Source organism: Monodelphis domestica, chromosome 7, assembly GCF_027887165.1.
Source record: "Monodelphis domestica isolate mMonDom1 chromosome 7, mMonDom1.pri, whole genome shotgun sequence".
NCBI classification, from domain to species: Eukaryota; Metazoa; Chordata; class Mammalia; order Didelphimorphia; family Didelphidae; genus Monodelphis; species Monodelphis domestica.
The window spans coordinates 229,844,625-229,869,918 of record NC_077233.1 but is presented as its reverse complement, the minus strand read 5'-3'; the positions used below and the strand labels follow the sequence as shown (position 1 = coordinate 229,869,918).

Genomic DNA, 25,294 nt, shown 5'->3' with positions numbered 1-25,294 from the left:
AATGGAATTTTGAAGACCCAGTACTACACATAAATGCATACTCATTAACAAAGGGATGGATATCAAGTCTAAGAAATCATTTACTTGTGTATAATGGAGAAGAAGAAATTGGAACTTGCTATTTCTCATAATTGAAGTGTGTAATAAGAGCATACAAACATTAAGAAGGACTAGGGTTAATGGGCATCATTTAAAATTATCCAAAATTTTCTAAAAACATATTACCCAAAATTAACAAAGGAGAGTTGAAAATAGTTTGCTGTTGAATAACATCAGACGTCTCAGGGGGAAACGTGTGACTACTGTGGCTAGAAGGCTAAAAGAATCTCAGAAAAGTCACAGAAAAACTTAGTGATGCTTAAAAAAAGATTTTGAAGGGACCAAGAACAGGGAAAGAATTAGAATTCTAAGAATGAGAAATACCTTAGACAATTTGGCAAGAATTTAGCAATAATCATGCTATATTAATGGAATATTATTGTACAGTAAACAATTACAAACTCAGTATCTTCGGTAGAATGAACTGAAGTAAAGTTAAATGAGCAGAACTAGCAGAACAATTTATACTATGTTAACAATGTAATAATGAAAAATACTTTTCAAGACTTAAGAACTTTGATCAATGCAATGATCATCCAGTAGCCCTATGTGAAAACATGTTACCCACTTCCTAACAGGAGTTGCAGAGACATCTTTTGTGATTATCACTTTATAGATTCATTTTACTTGACTATGCCTATTTTTTACAAGTTCTTTTTTCCTTTTCTTTCCTTTGATTTTTATTTAGGAAGTGGGGAGATGAGGGGTTAGCACTAATGATGCCAAACAAAAGAAGAATCATTGTTAACATTTTTTTTTCAAAATGCAAAGGAGAGAACAGAAGGAAATTCAGAATAAAGCACAGAAAAGCAAGGAGGTTCTGAAAGTAATATGTACAATTTATTATATACTTGTATAAAAGAAAGGAGATATGAAATAGAGGTGGTACCATAGATAGAATACTGGGCTTGAAATCAGGAAACCCTGTCTTCTTGAGTTCAAATCCAGTCAGATAATGCCTAGCTATGTAACCTTGGGTAAATCACTTACTTCTGTTTGCCTCGGTTCTTCATCTGTAAAAATTAGATGGGAAAGGAAATGGCAAAACACTCCAGTATCTTTGCCAAGAAAACCCCAAATGGGGTCACAAAGAATTGGAAACAAGTCAACCACAACAACATGAAGTAGAGATTCATGGTTTCATTTAGAATCCCTTTTTTGTAGTCTATTGTATATGGAAATTCTCTTTTTCAGCATAGGTTGTCTTAATTACATGTAAAAATGTATGGTAATTTAAAAAATTTCAACTGGTAAAACTTTTCAGACCTTGCATTTCATTGCCATAGCCTTTGAGAACACAAAACAGGAAGATATATTATGGATAGACTTTCATAAAGGATGTTATACATCTAGTATGACTAATTGATACCTATGTATTTCCTAGATGTATTTCCCAGACTTCATAGAAGTTTAAATAAGAATAGAAATCTGAGAAAAGTCAGCAGTTTGACTTCCAATGCATGGCATAAGATTTTTCCTTGGTCCTTAGAAAATGGACCAAACTCTGGGTTCTCAAATAGGAACTAGAGAATGAGCACAAATCACAGGAGGAGATTGGGAGAAGACTACACATCACAGTAGACAATAAAAATTGAAGTTCAATGGTATATCCCTTTCTTAATTCTCTTATTTTCTTCTCTCTGGCTTAAAAGGTGGCATATGGCAGGGTCCAGTTAGGAAACTAATCACTTGCTTTGGAATAGCTGGTCTCAAAGCCAGATGTCTAAATATTAAGATTTGGGGAAAGTTATAATCAGCTTTATCTTATATACAACAATTTGTGAATTTACCCCATAGGAACAGAGATATCAAACTAGAAGATACATCAAAGACTCTGTTGCAACTCCTTCACTCTATAGATGAAGAAACTAAACTAAGGTCAAAGGAAATCAATCAGCATGCCCAAGATCGCAAAGGCTTGATTCAATGTCATATGTGGGATTTGAATCCACAGAGCCAGAGCCAGGGCCCTTCTTGCTATATTATTCTTTCTTCCTTGATTTAAGGAAGAAGAAAGACAAAACAAATAGGAAATCCTGGTAGCACATGGTTTACCTTAAACATGCAAAGAATAGTAATTTTATGCTCCACACAATCCCATTGAATTGGAATTTTTAGTTAACACTGATCTAACCAGGATTTTTGGAGAATGCATGCTTTAGCTTACTGATACTAATTTCACAGATATTGTTCAGTCAATATATGCTATGTTAAAATTGCCCCATTAACCTGAGGAAAGGTTAGTTCCCAAGCACAATCATCCCTCAAGGAGAAGGATTACATCTTATTACATGATTCATATTGATTGATCATTGTGGCTTCCTCATCCTAGGAAGCCTTGATGAGTTCCTCTTGAGTGATAGGCTGTGTGAAGGCCAATGCATCATTGCAATTGAGATTGACTCCCATGATAACAAGACAGAGATCACTGCTCTTTTCAACAACCAGGCATACCATTCACCTGCAGCAGCCTTGTCGTTAGTAGACAATATGCTACTATTGTCACGTTCTAATACTCGTGCTTCCATTACCATCTCCAATAAGCCTCAGCCTCGAAGTGCCATCAAAGCTGCAAGGGAAACATACCATAAGTATGTATTACTTTCTCTCTCCTTGGTGTGTGGTTTTCAAACCATTAATATTTCTTCTAATATTTTGTACATTAAAATATCATGATGTGGGAGTTAGCTCCTGATATGAATCAATCTTCTCTGCTACCAATCTAGCCAGGCAAACTAATGTCTCTCCATGTCTATCTTTCACAGGGGCAGTCGTGGACAAGAAATTGCCTTCAGTTTGTTCTTTGGTATGGCTGCCTTAGCCAGTAGTTTTTGTCTTCTGACAGTCACTGAGAGAATCATTAAGGCAAAGCACCTCCAATTTGTGAGTGGTGTAGGAATAATTAACTTCTGGTGCTCTGCCTTCTTGTGGGACCTCTTCATCTTTTTCATTCCTTGCCTCCTGCTACTGGTGAGTATTATAGGAATGTATCTGTGTGTGTTAAAGTCCATTATTCCAGGTTGGAGCTTCCTTCAGTTTAATACTACTCTGTTCTTAAATCTAGTCACAAAGGCTGAGCTCAGCTCCTGACTCCTATTGCTTGGAAGTCTTCTTCTGAGTAGCCTCCCTCTCCCTGCCCTCAGTAGATGAAAGTTTGTTTTCTGATCTTTGGGTGTCTTCAGAAGTCTAGTCCTAGATGCTTTTTCATTTGTGCACTGATGAGTACTAGTCACAAAGCTGGTGCCCTGCTTTAAAAGAATGTGTGTCCTTTTATCCAGCAATACTTGACTGGATTTGTATCCCAAAGAAAGTTTTTTAAAATGGGAAAGGTCCTGTTTGTACAAAAATATTTATAGCTACACTTTTTGTGGTGGCAAAAATTGGGAACTGAAGGGTTGTCTCTTGTTAGGGGTAGAAATATAAAAGGTTGGACTGAATTATTTAAGAATAGGGTCACCAGAAATTTAATTAATTCCAAAGAGATTTACTTTAACAATTTATTTATGAAATATAGAAAGAGTGAAAGTAAGAAAATCAGAGAGATGATAGGGTAAGATATCTAGCCTAAGCACTAAGTATTTTGCTCTGATCCCTGGCTCAACCTTAGCCAGAGGGGCTCAGCTTTGAGGAGAGGACCTGGGGATATAGGAAGTCTCTCTCAAGAAAGTAGGACTCTCTTGAGGCTAGTCCCTTTAGAAAATCCAGGCAAGGAGTCAGCTCTTTTTCACTCACCACATGTCAGTCCAAAGGGAGAGATTTAAGAACAGTCTCACCAAGTCCAAGGTTTCAAGTCCAGTCAGCAGATTCTTCATCAGCCTCCAACTGGAACTCAGAACTCTGAAGAATGAGAGAACTCCCCTTTACAGGAAGTTATAACTTTTAAAGATGCTTCCTGTGCCTTCCTCTACTTTTTACATATTCAAATTATAGTCTATAGTTTTGCTTAGTACTGCCCAGGGGCAGTCAGTCGATTCTGATTCATCACCCACTATCACACACACACACACACACACGGGTCACAGACCTCCCCCACTTAAAGATTAAGTGGGATGTGTACACTTTTGGTGATTAAATCTAAAAATGGGAAGGGAAGTTAATTTACTATTCACAATCAGGGGAGAGTTAATTTCACTTCCACACACTCTATTGGGGAATGGCTGAAATTGTGATATATGATGGTGATGGAATACTATTGTACACTAAAGAATAATGAACTGCTTGATTTCTGTAAGAAATGGAAAGACCTATATGAACTGATACAGAGTGAGATATGCCAACCAGGAGAACATTACACACAGTAACTGAAACATTGTGAGATGATCAAATGTGATTGTCTTTGCTACTAACAGCAATGCAATGATCCAGAACAATTCTGAGGAATGGATAAAAAAGAATGCTATCCATATCTAGAGAAAGAACTATGGAGTAGAAATCTATAAGAAAACATATGATTTGTCATTTGTTTATATGGGTACATGATTTGAGGTTTTGGTTTTAAAAGATTACTCTATTATAAAAATGAATAATATGAAACTAGGATTTGAGTGATGATGTATGTATAACCCAGGGAAATTGCTTGTCAACTCCAGGATGGAGGAGGGAAGAGGGGAGGGAGAAAAGAATCATGTAACCATGGGGGAAAAAAAAAAGTTCGTGTCCCAGACATAATTGTGCTCATAACCGCATTCTTGCTCAAATGCATTTCCTAACCTAGGGATTGAAACAAAATTAACAAAAATAAGATGTATATAAAAAGCCTTCTCAATGTCTTTGTTTTCCCTTTGATGAGCCAGCTTTTTTAAAGGTTATTAAAATGGTTTGGCTGAATAGGAGTTTCATACCCCTGTCTTTAAAAAGAGAAACTACCCATTTTTCTCTATCTCTAGGATTCTTAGATTATAGACTGCTTGTTTCTTACTCATTTTTCCATCTCTATATTTGGTCTCTGTTTTTAGATGGTGTTCAAAATCTGTCATATGGATGCTTTCGTTGAAGACTTTCACTTCATAAACACATTATTGATCTTCCTGGTATATGGCTGGTCTGTCATCCCCCTCATGTACCTGATGAGCTTCTTTTTTTCTAGTAGTGCCACTGCCTATGCCAAACTTGTTGTATTCAACTTCTTTTCAGGCATGATCAGTTTCCTCTTTGTTTACATGGCAAAATCTAAAGGTAAGGGAAACAGTGCTTTCTCTCCCTCTCCCTTCAGTTATCCTCTTCCCAAATAAGTCCTTTCCCAAGGGAAAGTAGTGAATGAGTGAGTGAGAAGAAACAGGGTTTAAGGTAGGGAAATTAAAATTCACAGTGATCATAAATCTGTTCTATATTGGAGTAGATAATGTATAGTGATCTTTCAAATAGAGGAGTCTTTGATTCCTTGAAGACTTCAATCAACACTATAGATTAATACTTAAGTGAGGCAAAGTAGATCTTAGTTTAAGAAACATACTGGAATAACTTTCCTTTTAATCCTCTAATCCAACGACTTTTATGGCATACATTGGTTGTATATATAGCAGTATTTGAGGTATTTATTTCCCGAAAATCTTCTCAAGATGATACTATAAACAAATGTGTAGTGAGTGATCTAGGGAAGTACATAAAGATGATTCTTGGATGGAATGTCTAAAATAGGAATAAATCAATCAGTCCTCAATTTTTTTTAAACCCTTAGGTTCCATCTTGGAATCAATACCATGTATTGGTTCTTAGGCAGAAGAGCAGTAAGGGCTAGGCAATGGGGGTTAAGTGACTTGCCCAGAGTCACACAGCTAGGAAGTATCTGAGGCCAGATTTGAACCCAGGACTTCCCATCTCTAGGCCTGGCTCTCAATCCACAGAGCTACCCAGCTGCCCCCCCAGTCCTTAATTTTTGAGGGATGAACTTTACTAGAAAAAGGCACAAAAATAAAAAATGAGAATACCAATACAATGAACCTATGGAAAGTAGAGAGTTAGGTACCCAGAACCACCAAAAACTATTATCTTCTTCTAGAGATTGCTTTAAATACAAAAGTGTATTTAATTGTAGATAATGTAGATAATGTATTTAATTGTAGATAAACTGTAGATAATTCTTTATAACAAAACATTAATTCTGCTAATAGGCTCTTTTCCCAACACAGTAATCATGAAATAATCTATAAAATGCAGAAGACAAAATAAAATTGGTAACATGCAACACCCCCCCCTTTTTTTTTTTTTTTTACAAATTATAATTCTGTGATCTTTTATGTTATGTAAGGGCTAGAATGTAAGGGATTAAAATTAAAGGGTTGGGCTAAATAATTTAAGAGTATGGTTGCCAGGAATTATTACTTAATTCCAAATGATTTTTATGGTAATTTATTTGCAAAAGGAGAAAGAGTGAAAGTAAGAAAATCAGAGTAGATGTTTATTCCAGCCTGGTCAGAATCAGGCAGGGCTTAAGAGGCTCCAGCAAAGGGGGCCCAGAGGTAAATTAAACAAGGGTTTTAGCCAGGAGGCATCTTCCAAGAAGAGGGACCTCTCCAGAGGCTAGAAGAAGCCAGGGAAGGGAGTCAGCCTTTCTCACTCACCCACCTGGTAAACCTAGAAGCAGTCCTCAATCAACCCAAGGTCAAGTTAAAGGCGAAAGCCCTCTTCACAGGAAGTTCTTGGCATTTTTAAAGACCATTCCTTTTGTCACTCCCTGTGCCTCCCTTCCCCTTTTATGTGAACCAATTATAGTCTATAAATTTTCTTAGATCTGCCGAGGGAGTAGTCAATGGGTTCTGATTGTCACCCACTTTCAGCACACAGGGGATATAGGCCTCCCACACTCAAGTGTAAGTGGGGTGTATATGCTTCTGGTGATTTAATCTAAAAATGGACAGGGGGAGAGTTAATCCTGTCTTCACAGTTAACATCTCAAAAAATTGGATTTCAGACAATATTTTTTATAATACATGAAATCTACTATATTATAAGTACTGTATAACACATAAAATTCTTTGTGGAAGATCATTTTAAATCCTGGTTCATTTATTGAGAAAACAGAGGTGATGTTTTTATTTTATGTAGAAAATTAGAAAGAAAAAAGAGTTTCTCTACAAATAGGATTTTAATTATTTCTGATAGTACCATAGCCATGTGTTTCTTCTGTAAAATCAGAGTTCTGAAAGTGTTTTTGATCCAAATATTTCACTTGGACATGATTCAAAGATGTGTGTATGTCAGCCACTATATTTATCTGTCCATATGATGAGGAATTCCATACCAACCAATTTCCCTTCATTCCAAATCATGGGTTTTTAGACCCTTTAGCCCAGAAGATAATGAATTAAGATGTCTTCCTTCCTCCTCCCTCTGAATAACAAATACAAACACTATTAAGAAATGTAGAAAATTCCATATGAACCTATAGTTTAAGAAATAGAGACAGGAGTTAATAACTTAAATATAGCACACCATTGATTTGGCTGTAATGAAGCATTTCTTGGGTTAGGAAGTAAATGAAAACAATCAATAATCATACTCTTAAAATTTACGATTACGAATGTGGATTTCACTCAAAAAGACAAAGTTTCTTTGAAACCTGATTATGATACAACCTATACTTGAGGAAAATTACCTTCATCCTCTGCAGCAAACCTTGTAGAAGAAAATGTTAAGGGGTGGGGGGGCATGTTAAGAGGCTTGTAACAACAGTCTAGGTCAGCATTGGTGAAATATTGCCATGCATGCTAGCCCCAGCACAGGGGAGCTTCTCTGTTCCCCCTCTTCCCAGCACCCAAGGACATTTTTTGCATCCCCACCCCTCTGTCCAGCAATCCAAAGCAATTACTTCCTCCCTCCAATCTCTCAGATAAGGTGGGGAGTTCACAGAGCTTAAAGTTGCCCTATGGGCATGTGAACTTGAAAGCCTTTGCCAATGCTGGTCTAGGAATGAATGGATGTTTAGGAGGCCTAGTTTAGATTTATGACTGTGTGAACAAATAGAAGGGAGTGGATCCAACAAAATTTATAGAGGAAATACTAAATGAACATTTTTTTTTCTGTTCAATGCTCTTTATTTTTTTAATTGAAATTTTTAATTTAATTAATTAATTTAGAATATTTTGCCATGGTTACATGATTCGTGTACTTTCCCTCTCCTTTCCCCCTAACCTCCCTCCTTCATAGCCAACGAACAATTCAACTGGGTTTTACTTGTGTCATTGATCAAGACCTATTTCCATATTATTGATAATTGTACTAGGGTGATCATTTAGAGTCTACATCCCCAATCATATCACCGTTGACCCATGTGATCAAGCAGTTGTTTTTTTCCTGTGTTTCTATTCCCACAGTTCTTCCTCTGGATGTGAATAGCATTCTTTATCATAAGTCCCTCAGAATTGTCCTGGATCCTTGCATTGCTAGTAGAGAAGTCTATCACATTAGATTGTGCCACAGTGTATCAGTCTCTGTGTACAATGTTCTCCTGGTTCTGCTCCTTTCATTCTGCATCAGTTCCTGGAGGTCATTCCAGTTCACATGGAATTCCTCCAGTTCGTTATTCCTTTTAGCACAATAGTATTCTATCACCAAAAGATACCACAATTTGTTAAGCCATTCCCCAATTGAAGGGCATCCCCTCATTTTCCAATTTTTTGCCACCACAAAGAACACAGCTACAAATATTTTTGTACAAGTCTTTTTCCCTATGATCTCTTTGGGGTATAAACTCAGTAGTGGTATGGCTGGATCAAAGGGCAGTCTTTTAAAGCCCTTTGGGCATAGTTCCAAATTGCCTTTTGGAATAGTTGGATCAATTCACAACGCCACCAACAATGCATTAATGTCTCAACTTTGCCACATTCCCTCCAACATTTATCACTTTCTTTACTGTCATATTGGCCAATCTGCCAGGTATGAGGTGGTACCTCAGAGTTGTTTTGATTTGCATTTGTCTAATTATAAGAGATTTGGAACATTTTTTCATGTGTTTATTGATAGTTTTGATTTCTTTATCTGAAAATTGCCTATTCATGTCCTTTGCTCATTTATCAATTGGGGAATGGCTTGATTTTTTGTACAATTGATCTAGCTCTTTATATATTTGAGTAATTAGACCTTTGTTAAGAGTTTTTTTAACAGAGATTTTTTCCCAACTTCTTGCTTCCCTTCTAATTTTGGTTACATTAGTTTTGTTTGTACAACCCTTTTTTAATTTAATGTAATCAAAATTATTTATTTTACATTTTGTGATTTTTTTCTAGCTCTTGCTTGTTTTTAAAATCTTTCCTTCCCCAAAGATCTGACAAGTATACTATTCTGTGTTCACCTAATTTATTTATTATTTCCTTCTTTATGTTTAAGTCATTCACCCATTCTGAGTTTATCTTGGTGTAGGGTGTGAGATGTTGATCTAAACCCAAACTTTCCCATACTGTCTTCCAATTTTCCAAGCAGTTTTTATCAAATAATGAATTTTTCTCCCAAAAGCTAGGATAGATGAACATTTAAATAGTGTAGTAAAAAAGATTAAAAGACTCAAGAAAGACTTATTAAAGTAGAATGTCTGGGGGAGAAGAGCATTCCAGTTGATTATGACATGAAAATTTGGATTGATCAACAGATTATGAAGAAAGATTAGATTTCATTCACTTCTCTTATCTCTTTCTTATTTATTTTTTTGTTTGATTTATCTAGTTCGGATAGAGGAACGTTCAGGTCTCCCACTAGTATAGTTTTTCTATCTATTTCATCCTTGAGCTCCACTAGTTTCTCCTTTAGAAATTTAGATACTATGCCATTTGGTGCATACATGTTGAGTACTGATATTTCCTCTTTGTTTATACTACCTTTTATCAAGTTTGTCAGATATCATGCCTGCAACTCCTACCTTCTTTTTATCAGTTGATGCCCAATATATTTGGCTCCATCCTCTTACTTTGACCCTATAGGTGTCTACCTTCCTTTTCTGTATTTCTTGTAGACGGCATATGGTAGGGATTTGGTTTCTAATCCACTCTGCTATTTACTTGTGTTTTATAGGTAAGTTCATTCCATTCACATTCAGAGTTATGACTACCAGTTGTGTATTTCCCAGCATCTTGATTTCTACTTCTAGTCCTACCTTTTCTTCTTTCACTATTTCCTTCTACACCAATATTTTGTTTTTAATCAGTCCCCCTAATTCCCACCCTTATTTTACTTCCCTTTCTACCCCCCCTCCCTTCTTATTCCCCTCTTATTTTCTTTACAGTCTTTTTAAACTACTCCCCACCCTCTCCCTCCCTTCTACTGCTTCCCTCCCCACCAGTCCATTTGTTACCCTTCTACTTCCCTATAGGGCACAAATCAATTCTATGCCCCCAATGGATTGGATTGTTCTTCCCTCTTGGAGTCAATTTCAATGCACACAAGAGTTGAGTATTTCCTATCTCCAACCTCTTTACCCTTCCAGTGTATTGATGTTTTCCCCCCTCCCACCATGAGCTTCTTTTTGACATATAAATTTAATGCCTTTTGTTTCTTTTCACATTTCTTTTAGTATTAACCTCTTTTTTTAGCTCTAGTTGTGTATATATATATATATACACACATATATATGTATTTATGCATACACATATCTGCATACATATTTATGTCTTATTTCATCCTATACAATTTGTTCCCTCTAAGTGTAATTCTTCTAGCTGCCCAAGTGATAATAACAATTTTAACTGTTACCAATTACCTCTTTTCTTATAAGGATAAATATCATTTTAACTTATTGGGTCTCTTTAAAATAGCTTTGTTTTGTTTTGTTTTTATTTTTTCCCTCTTTTTTAATTGTCTTTTGATGATTCTCTTGAGTTCTGTGTTTGGGCATCAAATTTTCTGCTCAGGTCTGGTCTTTTCTTTACAAATGCTTGGAATTCTTCTATTTTGTTAAATGACCATACTTTCCCCTATAAGAATATAGTCAGTTTTGCTGGGAAGTTGTTTCTTGGTTGTAGACCTAGTTCCCTTGTTTTCTGGAATGTCCTATTCCATGCTTTTTGGTCCTTCAGTGTATATGCAGCCAGATCCTGTGTTAGTGGTTCCATGGTATCTTAATGACTTCTTCTTAGCAGCTTGTAATGTCTTTTCTTTGGTCTGATAGTTCTTGAATTTGGCTATAACATTCCTGGGTGTTGTCAGTTAGGGATTAAGTACAGGAGGTGATCTGTGGATTCTTTCAATCTCCACTTTTCCCTCTTGTTCTAGGATAGTGGGGCAGTTTTCTTGGACTATTTCCTGTAGTATTATGTCCAGGCTTTTTCTTTTGTCATGGTCTTCTGGTAGACCAATGATTCTTAAATTGGCTCTCCTTGAATGATTTTCTAAATCCTCTGTTTTGTGAATGAGACACTTCATATTTTCCTCATTTTTTTCATTCTTTTTATTTTGTTTTATAGTGTCCTGCTGCCTTGTGAAGTCATTTGCTTCTAATTGTTGTATTCTGGTTCTTAAAGACTGGATTTCAACCCTGGCTTTTTGGCCATCCTTCTCCTTCTGCTGATTTTCTTTGGAGGTCATCTTTCATCTTCTTTGTCTCATCTTTCATCTCCTTTGCCTCATTTTCAAGCTGACTAATTTTGGCTTTCAAGACACTGTTTTCTGTTTCCAAATGACTTATCTTGCTTTTAAAGTTGTCATTGGCCTCTTTTAATTGTGTTTTGAATTTTATTTCGAGTTCTTCCAAAACCTGTATCCAATTCGCTGGGTTTTCTGGTTTTTTGCTTGGAATTCCCTCATCCTTCTCTGTTCTGTTTACTTTGTTCATTGCCTGTATAGAAGCTGTTGATTTTAATTTCTTTCTTTTTCTGTTGTTTGCTCATATTTGCTCCTCTTGTTTTTTTTTTGTTTGTTTGTTTGTTTTGTTTTATGTGTGTGTATGTGGTTTTGGGCTTTTCTTACCGCCTTCACCCTTGGAGTTTTGTCAGTAAATCTCTCAGTGCAGTCTGTGGGGGAGGGGTTTTGGAGCTTGAGCTTCCCTGTCCTCTGGAGGATTTGATGGGATTAAGACTGTCCTAGTTGCTGGATGTGCCCTGGGGCCAAATCCTCGGGAAGGTGGGGGCAGTATGGAGTGTCTCCACTACTGAAACTATGCCTCCCTCTCTGTGCTCTGCGTTTATCCTCCATATGCTTCCCCACTGCCTGTGTTGGACGCTCTGAGCCTGGCACAGCTTTCCCCACAAGGTACTCCCTCCAGACCAGTGCCTTTGCCCACCCAGAGGTTCCAGCTGCCACTGGAGTTTTAGTGCTCTGGGTGGGGGAGGGGTCCCAGGACCTTCCTTCTTCCTTCCCCTTAAACCTAAGTGTTCTCAAATTCCGGCTTTGGAGGGAAGGGGGTTACCTTTTAAGTTGAGTCCAGCAGGAAGTTTCCTTAGCTCTGTCTTGTTGTTAGGTTTGATTTTCAGATCCCTAAAGGCATTTAGTTTGTATTCAGTAAGGAAGGGTTTTCAGAGGTCTGAATGTTTGCTGCCTTCATGCTGCCATCTTGACTCTGCCTCCCAGGAAGAAAGATTAGGAAGAAAACCAAAATGTAGATATCATTTGAATATCTAAGTGTATTAATGCTTAAAGATCTAGCTATAAGAATCTATACACATATTTGGGAGTAATCTGTATACGGAAAGAAATAAAACTTAAGTCCCCAGACAGGATGACCACTTGTTGGATATGTTACAGAGGGGATTCTTTTTCAAGTATGAATTGGATTGTCATGTTAGGCCTCTTCTAACATGGTGAAGTGGAAGGACTTCTAAATTTGGAGTCAAAGAATATGGGTTCAGTTCCCATTCTACCAGTGCCTGTTTGAGTCTGAGCAAGTCACTTAACTTTTCTTGGCTTCATATTCCTCATCTGTAAAAATAAAGAAAAGAAAATGAAGAGTTTGCTTTAGATGACCTTTGAGTCCCTTCTAGATCTAAATCTATGATCCTATAATTCTATGTTCCTCTGTTGGAGGATCTGAAGAGAGGGTTATATTTCCATATAATCACAAGTGTAAAGATAATTTTAGCGTTGTGACTTAAATACAAATTAATTGGTCGCCAGGGAAAATCCCTAATAATAAAATACCCAAGTCATCTGGAAATTATGGTGATTTTAATTAATACAGAGAGAAGGAATTAAGGAGAAAAGAGAGGGAGAGGAAGAGTTAATTTAAACTGCTCTGGCTCAGGCTGAGCCAGGCAGTAGTTAAAGGCTTTGGCCAAAGGGGCCTCCCTGAGCCTAACGGAAAAGAAAGTCAGTCTTATCACTCACCACAAGACTGTCTCAAGGAAGCTGTCTGAGTGAGCTCCTCCAGGCTGAGTTTCACCATTGAACTGCCCGTATGTCCAATTCCCTGAATGTCCAAATCACTGAATGTCCCAAACTGAACTTTTCATCCTCTTTCACTCTTGTGTCTCCTCCTCTAAATTTTCACATCTACCAATCACAGCAGACACTTTTCTCTAGGACTGCCCATTCTTCTCTGGTTAGATTATATCTTTTGAGCTACTTCACACTTCTTTGTTAAGTTCACCTTTTGTGAGTTACTTGACCTTTTCGTGATTAATTTAACCTTTATAGTTACTTAACACCTTTTTGTATTAGATCTAAAAATAGGCTTATCTTAAAGTTCTAGCTTCCCTATAAGGTGAGAACTAAGTACCTTCATTGTTCAATCAGGAGATTACAACTTTATCTTCCCCTAAAGTACGATCTAAGTAGGGTGGAGTAGTTTTTAAAGTTCACACAAGGAATAGAAGAGGTGATTATGACTTATTATTTATATTTACTATTGATGTTTATTTTTAATATAAAATGACCTAAATTTCACAAAATTTTAAAATCAAGAAAGGCAGCCTCATTATTAAGGGTGTGATAAGGAGAATTGTATTTTGATTTGATCAATCAGAGATTTGGACTTCCTTTCCATTTGTTTTGAATTTGGGTCAATCAGCAACCAGGGAATTGATCCCACAGGCACTGCCCCCCTGGGTGGTACCAGGCTAATTGAGGAATTGTGATTGGTTCTTGCGAGGTGATGTAGGAGAGCTAGTGGGTGAATGGAATGGCAAATAAGGTGAGATCAGCAGGAATGGGATGGGAGGGTTTCTGAGGCTGATTTGGAGACAGACTCTGGGTTGTTAGGCTTTAGGTTATTAGGCTAGGTAATTCTTTACCTCCTTTCTATATTTCTTTCTCTTATTATCTTTATCTTACTATGATAAAGCTATTTGCACTATTAACTGTCTTGTGACTTAAGGGTTCATTTCTATAAACAGCAACCACAACATTTTTTACTCTTATAATTTAGTCAATCCCATTCTAACCATTACAAAGAGATGGTAATTACAAGTCCTTTTAAATTTACCACTTCATCCAGAGCCCGAGGAGTAAAATCTATAGGGAGTCACACTTAGTACTTCAGTAATATAATTTTAATTTGAAGACATTGATTCTATAAGACTCCAGAAACAAAACTCAGTCTATCTATACCATCCTCTTAAAAATACTTCCCAAATCATTACCTCATCTTTCCATACTATTTCTAGAACTTCTATAGAAGGCAAAATGCTGAATGTGGGGACATGCTTTGGCATCTGTGCAAAAGCCTTTAGTGAGGAAGAACTAGAGGCAGGAAGGCCAATTAGGAGAATATTTTAGTAACTCAATCAAAAGGAGATGAAGGTTTGAGCTAAAGTGATGATTTTTTGAGTAGAGAGAAGAGAATAGATTTGAAAGAGGTGTTAGAGGAAGAGTCAACAAGATTTGGCAACTTTTTGAATATGAGGGTCAAAGATGAAAACCAAGGTCATGAATCTGGATGAGTTGGAGAATAATTAATCCCTTGAATGGAAGAGAGGTAGGTTTTGGAGAAAAGATAGTGAATTCAGTTTTGTATATACTGAATTGACTCTAAGACATCCAATTTGATATTCAATAGACAAGTGGTGATATAAGACTTAAGTTTAGGAGAGAGATTAGGGCTGGACAGATATAGAAATATATAGATATCTAAAAAGAGAGAAAGATATGATAGATACATAGACCTAAATATCTAGATGTGTATAAGTGTGTGTGTATGTGTGTGTGTGTGTGTGTCTTTAGAGCTACCAACCAGGACTCAAATGTATAGGTTGGGTCCTCCTAGAGATGACTACCTAGTGCCACACAATATATGTGAAAAATCTATACGTGAAAAACTATGGCTTGTGTATCCCTAGTGGTGGTTTTTCCGTGTGTGTTTTTTTAACCCTTACCTTCCATCTTGGAATCAATACTATGTATTGGTTCCAAGGTAGAGGAGCAGTAAGGGCTAGGCAATGGGGGTTAAGTGACTTGCCCAGGGTCACACAGCTGGGAAATGTCTAAGGCCAGATTGGAAACCAGGACCTCCCTTCTCTGGACCTGGTTCTCAATTCACTGAGTCACATAGCTGCCCCACCCCAGTGGTGTTTTTACAAATTATAATTGACACAATTAGCTCAAAGCAAAGATAATTTACTGAAATAGCACTGCATAAAGAAGAATAACATTTTCTTTACCCCCATGAACCTAAGGAGCATTGTGTTACAGTCAATATATAAAAATATGGATAAAATGAACATGAATAAAGAGTACACTAGTAGAGAAGACATTTAGGGAACACAGAGCCAAGACAATTTATATTCTGATAGTCTCCCACTGGGCACTGTTATTCCCTGAGGTAAAGATACTAGGGGCTAGGCCAGGCATTTTCCATATGCCCAGGGTATTTGCCTCTTCCTTTTGCCACCTCATAACTAGCCTCCTTAAGTGAAAGTCCTCAGACCTTGCCTTTGTAGAACTCCTGAGCTTCCCATCTTCTGTTGAGTACAGCATGTCCCTGGAGGAAAAGATTATAAGGGCCAGGCCTGGCATCTTCCATCTTCTCCAAAGCAACCACTTCCATCTGTACCAGCATGAGACATATTCTATCTCCTGCTGACAGACCTATCTCCCAACTAGGATGTGGAGAATCTCCATAATAAAAAAGAGCAACACTCCCTTTGATTTTAGGCCTTTCATACATCGATGCATCTGTCCTTTGAGAGCCCCTTTATTCAGTGATGAACATTCTTACTCCTGGTCATACTCTTTATACCCCATTTATCAGCCCCTATCACCTAATTCCTCAGTCTCATTCCCTCAAAACTCCTCAAAGTTTCATTCCAATTCTAACCAATCTTTCCATCGTGCCCTCTGAATGCCTGTTCCATAAGCAACAAACTTCCCTTCATCTTAAATCTATTTCTTTCCCACTCCTTCCAATTACTAGCCTTTACTGAAACCTAGCTCACTGTGACAACAGCCTCCTGTCCTCTTTCTAGTTCTGCCTACTCTTTCACTAATTCTCCTCAATTCACTGGTCAGGGAAATTGGGATATTCCTTGCTCCCCATTGCCACTTCTATGTTCTCCCTCTACCTCCATAATTAAGTATCCTGTCTTCTTTTGAGATTCATGCTTTTCCTACCATCTAATCAAAATCCTGGTAATTTCTGTCAACAGAACACCAGGTCACACTACCCTTCCTTCCTCAATGAGTTTGATATGTGGCTTACAATTTTCTCTCCTCCCCGACTCCTGCTCTCAAACTAGGGAACTTCAACATTTATATTGATTTCCCCTAAAATACCCTTACTACTCAGTGCCTCAATCAACTTCCCATTAAATGCTTCTCCACCATACTTTGGTCACACACAAAGATGGTAATGTCCTCAATCTTGTTATCACCCATAAATGTACCATATGCATATTGAAGAATTCTGAATTCCCCTTATTTGGCCATGAACTTTTGACTTTTCACCTCTCCTTCTGCCTTCTCATAAAAAAATGCCACTCTTCATCCTCTGACCTATGACCTCCCATCTCTCAGTTCTCTCCCAGGCCATCTCTCCTTGCACTTGCCACTCCCTCCTCTTCTCACCTTAACTCCTTGGTGACTGAATTCGTCCCTATGCTGTTCTCCTATTGAGTCCCTACCCTCTAATCATATTGCTGATTATTATGACCAGTCAAACCTCAGCCTTGGATCACTCCCATCACTCATTGTCATGCTGCTGAACAAAAGTAGAAGAAAATCATGCATTTGTTCTGACTAGATCCACTACAAATTTATGTTATACATCCTTTCAAGTGTCCTCACTACTATTAGGCAGTCTTAATTTATCTCCCTTATTAACTCACTGTCCCCCTCTCCATAGAGTATTCTTACAAACATTTTCATCTCTCCTCAAACCTCCCACTCTCTGAGCTGAGAAATTCACCTCATATTTTACAGATTTACAAATTGAGACCATTCACAATGATCTCCCTCTAATACCCTCCTACCTATCTCTTTAACACCCAGATGTCTTCTGCCACTCTTTCTTCCTTCACCCCTGTCTTACACTGTGAAGAGGCCTTACTCTTTACAAAGACTAACCACTTGTTCAAGTAAGCCCATTCCTTCCTATTTCCTCCAAAATATTGCCCCCTCTGTCATTCTCCACACTATCACTTATTTTCAGTCTCTCCTTGACTACTGACTCATTTTCTACTGCCTACAAATATGTTCTCCCCTATCCTTAAAAAACTTTCAGTTGGTCCTAAATCCTTGATCACATGATACATAGTAGGTGCTATATATAAATATTGACTGATTGATGGTACAAGATACCAATGCTCTTTTTCTTCTCATGGAGTCCTCATGGTTCCCCTCTTAACTACACCATCTCAAGTATAGTGTCTTTCTGGGCAGATTCCTCAGGTAGGCTCCCTACCTAGGCTCATCTCTTCAGTCCATCTTTCTCTTGGCTCTAAAGTTATCCTTTCCAGGCCTGCTTTCTGTTGGGCAAGGTTTCTCCTCCAAGGTAAGTAGTTCACTGCAAAATGGCATTTTCAGCGATGGGGCATGGAAAGATTCCCCTTCAATGGCTGGATTAGAGGAAAGCTTCTAATGCTAACAATCTTCTCATTTGCCAAAGTTCACATTCTTCAGAGCTTTTAATCTGCTTTAACCAGGAGACTGTGTCTTAATTTTTAAAGAGCCACTAGAGGCATAGCTGAACCTTTTGCCAGGCAATAGCCAGTTGCCTTCCTATTCTGTAAATCATGATTGAAGAATTTCTTCATGCCTTTTACAGGGGTTAAAAAAACACTTATTTACTCTTAATTTGAGACTAAAACCTAACTATTTCTGTCTTCTGACCCTTGTTTTCTACAATTTCAGGGGGAAATCAATTGTTCAGGCATCTCCTGATCAAATTCCATCTGTTACATATAAATCTTAGTCAGATGCCTACAAAAAAATAAGTAAACCCACAGGATTTATAGAATTCACCAAGCAAAAAAGTAAGAGGGCCTAAAACAGAGCCTTGTGATACACTCACGCTTATGGGGAATAATATGGATGGATAACTGAATAGCAAAGACTCTGAGGTTGAGAAATAACCATCTTACAGGTAGGAGTACCAATAGAGAACAGTGTAATGAAAACTGAGGAAAAAGATAGTAACCAAGAGTAGAGGATAGCTGACAGTGACAAATATTAGAGGGAGGTCACTAAGGATGAGGATTAAGAAAAGGCCATTAAATCTATCATTTAATGGATCATGGGTAACTTTGGAGAGAGCAGTTTAAGTAATATTAAAGGTGAAAAACAGATTATGAAGGAATGAAAAATGAGAGGAAAAAAGGGGGGCAGATAGCTTTTCTGAGAGTTTGCTAGTGAAAGAGTAAAAAAGACATAGGTTGATAGTTTAAGGTAATACGTTCTGTTAATTTAAGTAGATAAAGGAACCCTAAGAAACAAATCTAACATGAAAAGAAATTTATTACCTGTGAAATGAGCTCCAGAGAACACAGTGGAAGGGGTAGACAAGGTTAAAGTAGACATAGGAAGGATAGGATTGAGGTGAATGGGGAATGAGAAAGAAAATGATTTGAAACGTGGGGAAATGCATGGCTTACTTGAGGAGCATTGGACATCACTTCAGAGAAAGGAAGAGGTAGTGTAAGTCTGTTAGTCATGGGAGTTAAGTCCAAGCAAAGGATGCTAGTAGGCATTCTCATATTCAAAGATCTCATAAAGTGATACAGCTGGTGTCAAGGCAGGGAAGCTTTTCCATCTATGAGACAAGTAAATCTGGGCTCTCCTCTATAAAACTATGGGGCTTCCTCATTCTGCTTGGTTAATGGAGCAAAAGTGGGCTGGAGCCATAAGAGTTGAGTTAGTGCTTAAAATAATGAGATGATTAAAATAATGAGATATTGAAAGGAACTGGTTAAGTTTAGCCCGTAGAAGAGAGGTCGGTCTCAGGTGTAACAAACTAGTCATCTCCAAGGATTTGAAAGGTTATTATGTACAGAAGAGGGTACACTTCTCTTTGAATCCAGAGGCCAGAACCAAAATCAATGGATATAAAGTTGGAAAGATGCAAAAATTAAACTTGATATTATGGGGAAACTTCCTAATAGTTTAAATTGTATAGAAGTGAAATGATTACCCTTGGCAGATAGTGAATTTCCCCTCATTAGAAGTGGAAGATAAAGGGAAAGATAGTGAGAGAGGAGGCATTCTCTATCATTAGATATCTCCAAGCAAGTGACCTGATGACCACTTGATGGATGTATTAGAGAGAGGATTAATTTTTTTTTTAGTTATGGATTGGACCAGATGGCATCTGAGATCCTTCCCAATTCTAAAAGTCTATGTTTATCTTTTCCACAATACTCACCCACATTACACCCACATGCCCATTATGGTACCACAATTCAGGCCAACTATGGTCAGCTTCATGCTTTCCTTTTCCTAGATATACTTTGCAGCTCAGGTTTTTACTTTTGTTCTTTTTATTTCTTTTACTTCAAGTGATTATTAATAAATCTTCTAAAATATAATACTTGTTATATCATAGTTATTGGATATTAATTTAAATCTTACAACTGCTATCCTTGATGATGGTGCTAATACCTGGTCATACAACTATTTCTTTTTCCTAAGGATAAAATTTTGAGATATCAATTTTAGACTTGAGAAAAGAGCTTTCATCTAAATTCTAGATTTTATACTTCCCATGAATTTACCAGCCAGATGTTTTTTTATTTTCCAGATTTTAGGTAGGGTATGAAAACCTTAGTTCTCTCTTCCTATTGAAGCACAAAGGCTTGCCAAAGAGATTGTTTAAGGTTCAAATGAGAGTTCTTTTCACTTTTGACAGAACTCTGTTTTTTCCCAATTACCATTCTCAATCCATCTTCTTATCTTTTCCCACTAGTTTCAAGAGTACATGGTCCTAAAATATGAGACAGCAATGAGGTAATTAAAAAAAAATAATTGGACCTTACAACTCAGGTCTGAATTCTAGTTCTGACTGTAACAACTCACTGTATGGCACTGAGTCATGTGTATCCTCTAAGCCTCAGTTTCTTCAGTTTTAAAATGGGGTTTCCAGTTCCATTTAAACTTTTAATATTCTCTGATTCTCCAAATCCTCTCCCTAGACTAAAGTTCAGAAGATCAAAGTTTACCCAAAGCTGAATTTAATGCTATCTTTATAATTCAAGAAATCAATCAGAGGAACTACTTCTTTAGGGAGCAAAACTGATTTTTTCAGGATCAAAGAGAGAAGCCTTTTTTATAAGGTTTTTTGACTCTTGAAGGCAAAGTTAAATGTTCTTTAAATTTTTTTTTATGAACGTATCCACCCAAACCACAAATACTTCCCAAAACATTTTAAAATAATGGATATTATGCTTTGTCATGGAATAACAAATCTTTCCATTCTCTAGTTCTATTACTCTTGCTTACAATACTATCATTAGCTCAATCTACATTTTACTGCCATTTCTGCTTTTCTCTCCCTACTAGAAGGAAACTCCATTAATTACTTACCCTTAGTTCTCTTCTCTTTGGAGATTCGTTTTTTCTATGTCTCATTTCTCCAAGAAAATTACTTTTATATTAAGACATCACTGAAAATTTGGTCCACACACATGCATTTCTTCCCTTTGCCCAGATTAAGGAGCAGCATCAGGAAGTGATAAGAGGAAGTCACTTCATGGCATGGGGGTGAGGAAGAAGCAAAATTTAAAAAAAGATAAGAGCATAGAGTTGGGTTCTCTTTCCACTCATTTGGGAGAGAAAAGAGTATTCATCTATTGAACAAAAACAGTAAATGCTTACTATGTTGTAAGACTGAAGGAATTCAAAGAATAAAAACATTGCTCTTACTCTAAGCTTGCAGTTTAATAAAAGGGCCGAGACATGTACAAAAGTAAAAGACTGAATATCAAAGCAAAATCACTTCCTAAAGCACAGATTCTGCATCTGGCACTCACTTGGATCTTCTCAGTGTCCCACCACTTTCCTTCCAGGACTTGTGGCAGCCATAATGCATTCCTCTTCTTATCTCTGCTAATTCCTGTCTCATAATACATTCATCCCTTCAGAGCCAGGTTCTCCCTACATTCCAAGATGAGAGATAACCTGATAAAATCATCTAAGATGTACCAAAGCTCCTCTTTCGAATGCACAAGCCATATAAACAAAACATAAAAGAAAGTAATCCAATAAAGATGAAAGCATAAAATCCCCCTGGTACATATATGAATGTGTATGTACATATATGTGTGTTTATTTAAATATCACTGAAGTTAATAGTCTAAGAATGAAAAAAAAATGGCTCTTAGCCCTTAAAAAGATGACAACTCTTATCCTAGGATATATGCCTTCTAGAAATTTTGCTTCCTTCTTGACCCTTGAGTCAAAATTGAAATGTGATAATTGGTTCAGGTGGGCTTCCTCATCACAGAAAAAGCAGTCATCACCTAAAAATATTTACTGCATCCAAAGGCTATTTCAGAACTCTGTCATACTAGATATATATACCTATAGAACCAGCTCTCAGGAAAACAAGCTTACTGGTAAGTATCATGTGTAGTTTAGAAATTCCATGAACCTAATTTGAGTGTCTGGGGAGTCATGTTTCTTGCAGTAGAAGGTAATCTATAACCTTTCTATCATAGTGGTAGTAATGACGAATTCCTCCATTGAATTATTGGATAATATATTTATGATATTTCCCAATCACAACCTGGGGAAGTCTATCAGTGGATTTTATGAAAACTACAAAGCTCAGAAATACTGTACCTCTGTTGCTTCTAAAGATTGTGAAAGCAAAGGTGAGTATTCAGGCTGGAGTAATGATTCCTTCTCTTTAAAGCTTCCTTATTTATTAGCTGAAGTAGAAGAGATAAGAGTGTCATTAGGAGCATTGTCTGTACAGAAGTTATTTCCTCAACATGGAGATTCTGTGAAGCCATTTATGAACTCAGAGAAAAACATAAATGGCAGATGCTTCGAAGGAGATAGTAGCAGTTTGCTCTCCAGAAAATTAGTTACATTGATTTTTTTCAGAGCATTAGTTCACTGCTGAGCTGAGAAGGAGTCATGGGGTCCTCTGTGCCTGAACTAATGTCAGAAAGCAAACAGCTAAATTCTGTGTCTAAGAGAGAAGGTATCTTAGCCTCTTTAATCCAATAAAAATCTTTAGACTGTGACTCATATGCTGAATGTTTTATTTATTTTTTTAATAACCCTTACCTTCCATCTTGTAATCAATACTGTATATTGGCTCCAAGGCAGAAGAGTGGTAAGGGCTAGGCAATGGGGGTCAAGTGACTTGCCCAGGGTCACACAGCTAGGAAGTGTCTGAGGTCAGATTTGAACCTAGGACCTCCTGTCTCTAGGCCTGGCTCTCAATCCACTGAGCCACCCAGCTACCCCATATGCTGAAAATATTATCATAGGAAAAGAATTATAGCTTAATGGGTCATCAAGCCAGTCAAAGATTAGCTGGTGGCTTAATATATATTCTTTCTGGCCTCATACCCCTAGTGAATTATCCCAGGAGATAAACCTGTAGCTTTAAGTAATTGAAAACCCTGACACAGAAGAATTTAAGGTAGTCTGAAATAAATTAGACTAGTCCTAAAAATTCTATGATGTTAGACAAAAGGGCCTGAAAGTCTCCGTCTCAAATAGGTAGATCAACATCCTTGGTTCACAGACTTGGTTCACTAAAACTGTGGCCATTCTGTAAAATTCTTATGGAGGTAAATTAGCCCAGTTCTGTGACTCACCTGCCTACACAATCAGCTATGTCATGGAAATGGGGATGAGGTAGGGCGAGAGGGGATGGAAGAAAGGGAACTGTGAGCAATGTTACTTATGCATGCAAGCCCATAACCTAAAATATTCCATGTATAGCTACTATTCATCTATGTATAGTTGAAAATTATTGTATTAGGCCATGAGTGGCAACAAGATAGGCAGGTAAGAATAGTTTAATCAATAAATAATCAGTATAAGTCTAATTGGCAAACTAGGGTTCTACGAGGCAACATGATATATAGGGGATAGAATGATAGATGTGGAGTTCAAATCCCTCTTCAGATACTTAATATCTTCTGGCAAGTCAGTTAGCCTCTCTAGATCTCAATTTCTCATCTCTAAAATAAGAAGATTGGGCTCAATGACCTTTAAGATCTCTTCCACCTCTAAAGCTATGATTCCATTATTCTATGATGCTTATTGAAGGTATGAACATCAAATGTAGGGATAACTATGAGTACCATAAGTCCAGGTCAGATTCTAGTTAATTAGCCAAAGGTGGTGAAAAGCAGAAAGCATGACTAAAAGTAATAGGCAAGTAATGAATCAAACAAGCACTTATTAAGCACCTACAATGTTCCAGGCACTGTCATAGATGCTAGGGATACAAAGACAAAAATGAAACTTTTCTTGCCCTCAAGTAGTTTTATATTCTAATAAGAGAAATAAATTATACACATATAAGTACATACTAAAAATATACACAAATATAATTTAGTTTGAAGGGGAAATGTTCCTAGCAACTGGGAAAATCAAGAAAGGCTTCGTGTAAAATGTAGAGTTTGAGCTGAGTTTGGAAAGAAAAAAGAACGCATTCGAGACATGAGGTCTTGCAAAGTCAAGTAGAGTCATAAAAGAAACAGCAAGAAAGGCATTTTGGTTGGACTTAAGAGTTCCTAAAACAAGCCTAGTCAGTGTAATCGGGGAAATGGAAGAAGGATCAGAACAAGAAATGATAGCTACAAATTGCATGCCTATGGAGTACAAAAAACATGGACAAAGGCACAGAGAGACTGACTAACTGAGATAAGAACTGGCTTGAAGATGGTGGGACAGAAGTCAAAACAACAAGATAAAAAGGAGTAGGAATTCATTGCCAACAAGAAGAGTATCATTAAGTTAAATGAAGAACTCTAACAATAGTGTTATGGCCCCAGAGAATATTTGGCCTCTGCCTGTTTTTTTTTTTTTTTATTTGCTTACTGAAGGTGGTAGATGACTTGTTAGAAGTACCTGTTTGGAATTTTGAGGGAAGCAGAGGCTTAGACTAACTAGAAAGTTATAAAAATGGTTGAGAAAATTATCTTCACTCTTTGGGCTCCACAGTGGCATTCCATTCCCCTACTTCAGTTAACCAACAAATCTGTGTACATATGTAGAAGGGTACATCTAAAAAGTCTTACATTATATTCTAACACAGAGGTGTCAGACAGCTGTCAGGAATACTAGTAATTGTTGCCCAAGTCAAATTAAAATATACTTGGGAAATATTTAACCAAACAAATAAAACATTACACTTTAAAACTAAGTTAATATGCGGCCTGTTGGAATCTTTATGTACAGCTTAGTGGCCTTTTCTGCTTTTAATAGCACTGTTCTCCATCACACACACACACCACTCCCAAAAGGCTCTTCTTTAAAAAGGGTTCCCACTTTTCTCAGAAGCTATGTCTCCTCTCGAGATATTTTTTCCCTTAACCTGTTCCTTGGATAATGTCGGAACTTGTATAAATGGTGCCCATCATTTTTCTCATCACAGAAGAGTGAGTCAATATCCTTTCACCTAAGAGGTTCAGAAAGAATGTTACCAATCATTCTAATTAGAGTTTCACTATCTCTGATTTTGTAATTGTCCCAATCCCTTTACAACTTTTTTATGGGACTTAGAGGTTTCCACAGAAGAGATAAGAGGCCAGTCAGTGAGGAAATAGCCATTATCTGTCACATTTTAACTTTCACAATATTAAGCATAAGGCTTAACTTGGCAATGAGGGGAATGGTGGAGAGCCAAGGGAAACTGAAGCAAGAGTCACAGACACTAAGGAGGAAA

The 25,294-nt window shown here is 37.2% G+C and overlaps 1 protein-coding gene across 7 annotated transcripts in view; it reads left to right on the top strand.

Annotated features, from left to right (window-relative positions):
- Positions 1-25,294, top strand: part of LOC100026608 (phospholipid-transporting ATPase ABCA3-like) — a 268,136-nt gene that overhangs the window by 198,750 nt on the left and 44,092 nt on the right. For all 7 annotated transcript variants that reach the window (XM_016423876.2, XM_056806544.1, XM_056806543.1 and 4 more), the window contains 4 exons: positions 2,432-2,690; positions 2,865-3,069; positions 5,055-5,274; positions 22,098-22,253. In XM_016423876.2, the coding sequence (XP_016279362.1) occupies positions 2,432-2,690; positions 2,865-3,069; positions 5,055-5,274; positions 22,098-22,253 (840 nt within the window). The remainder of the gene's footprint in view (positions 1-2,431; positions 2,691-2,864; positions 3,070-5,054; positions 5,275-22,097; positions 22,254-25,294) is intronic.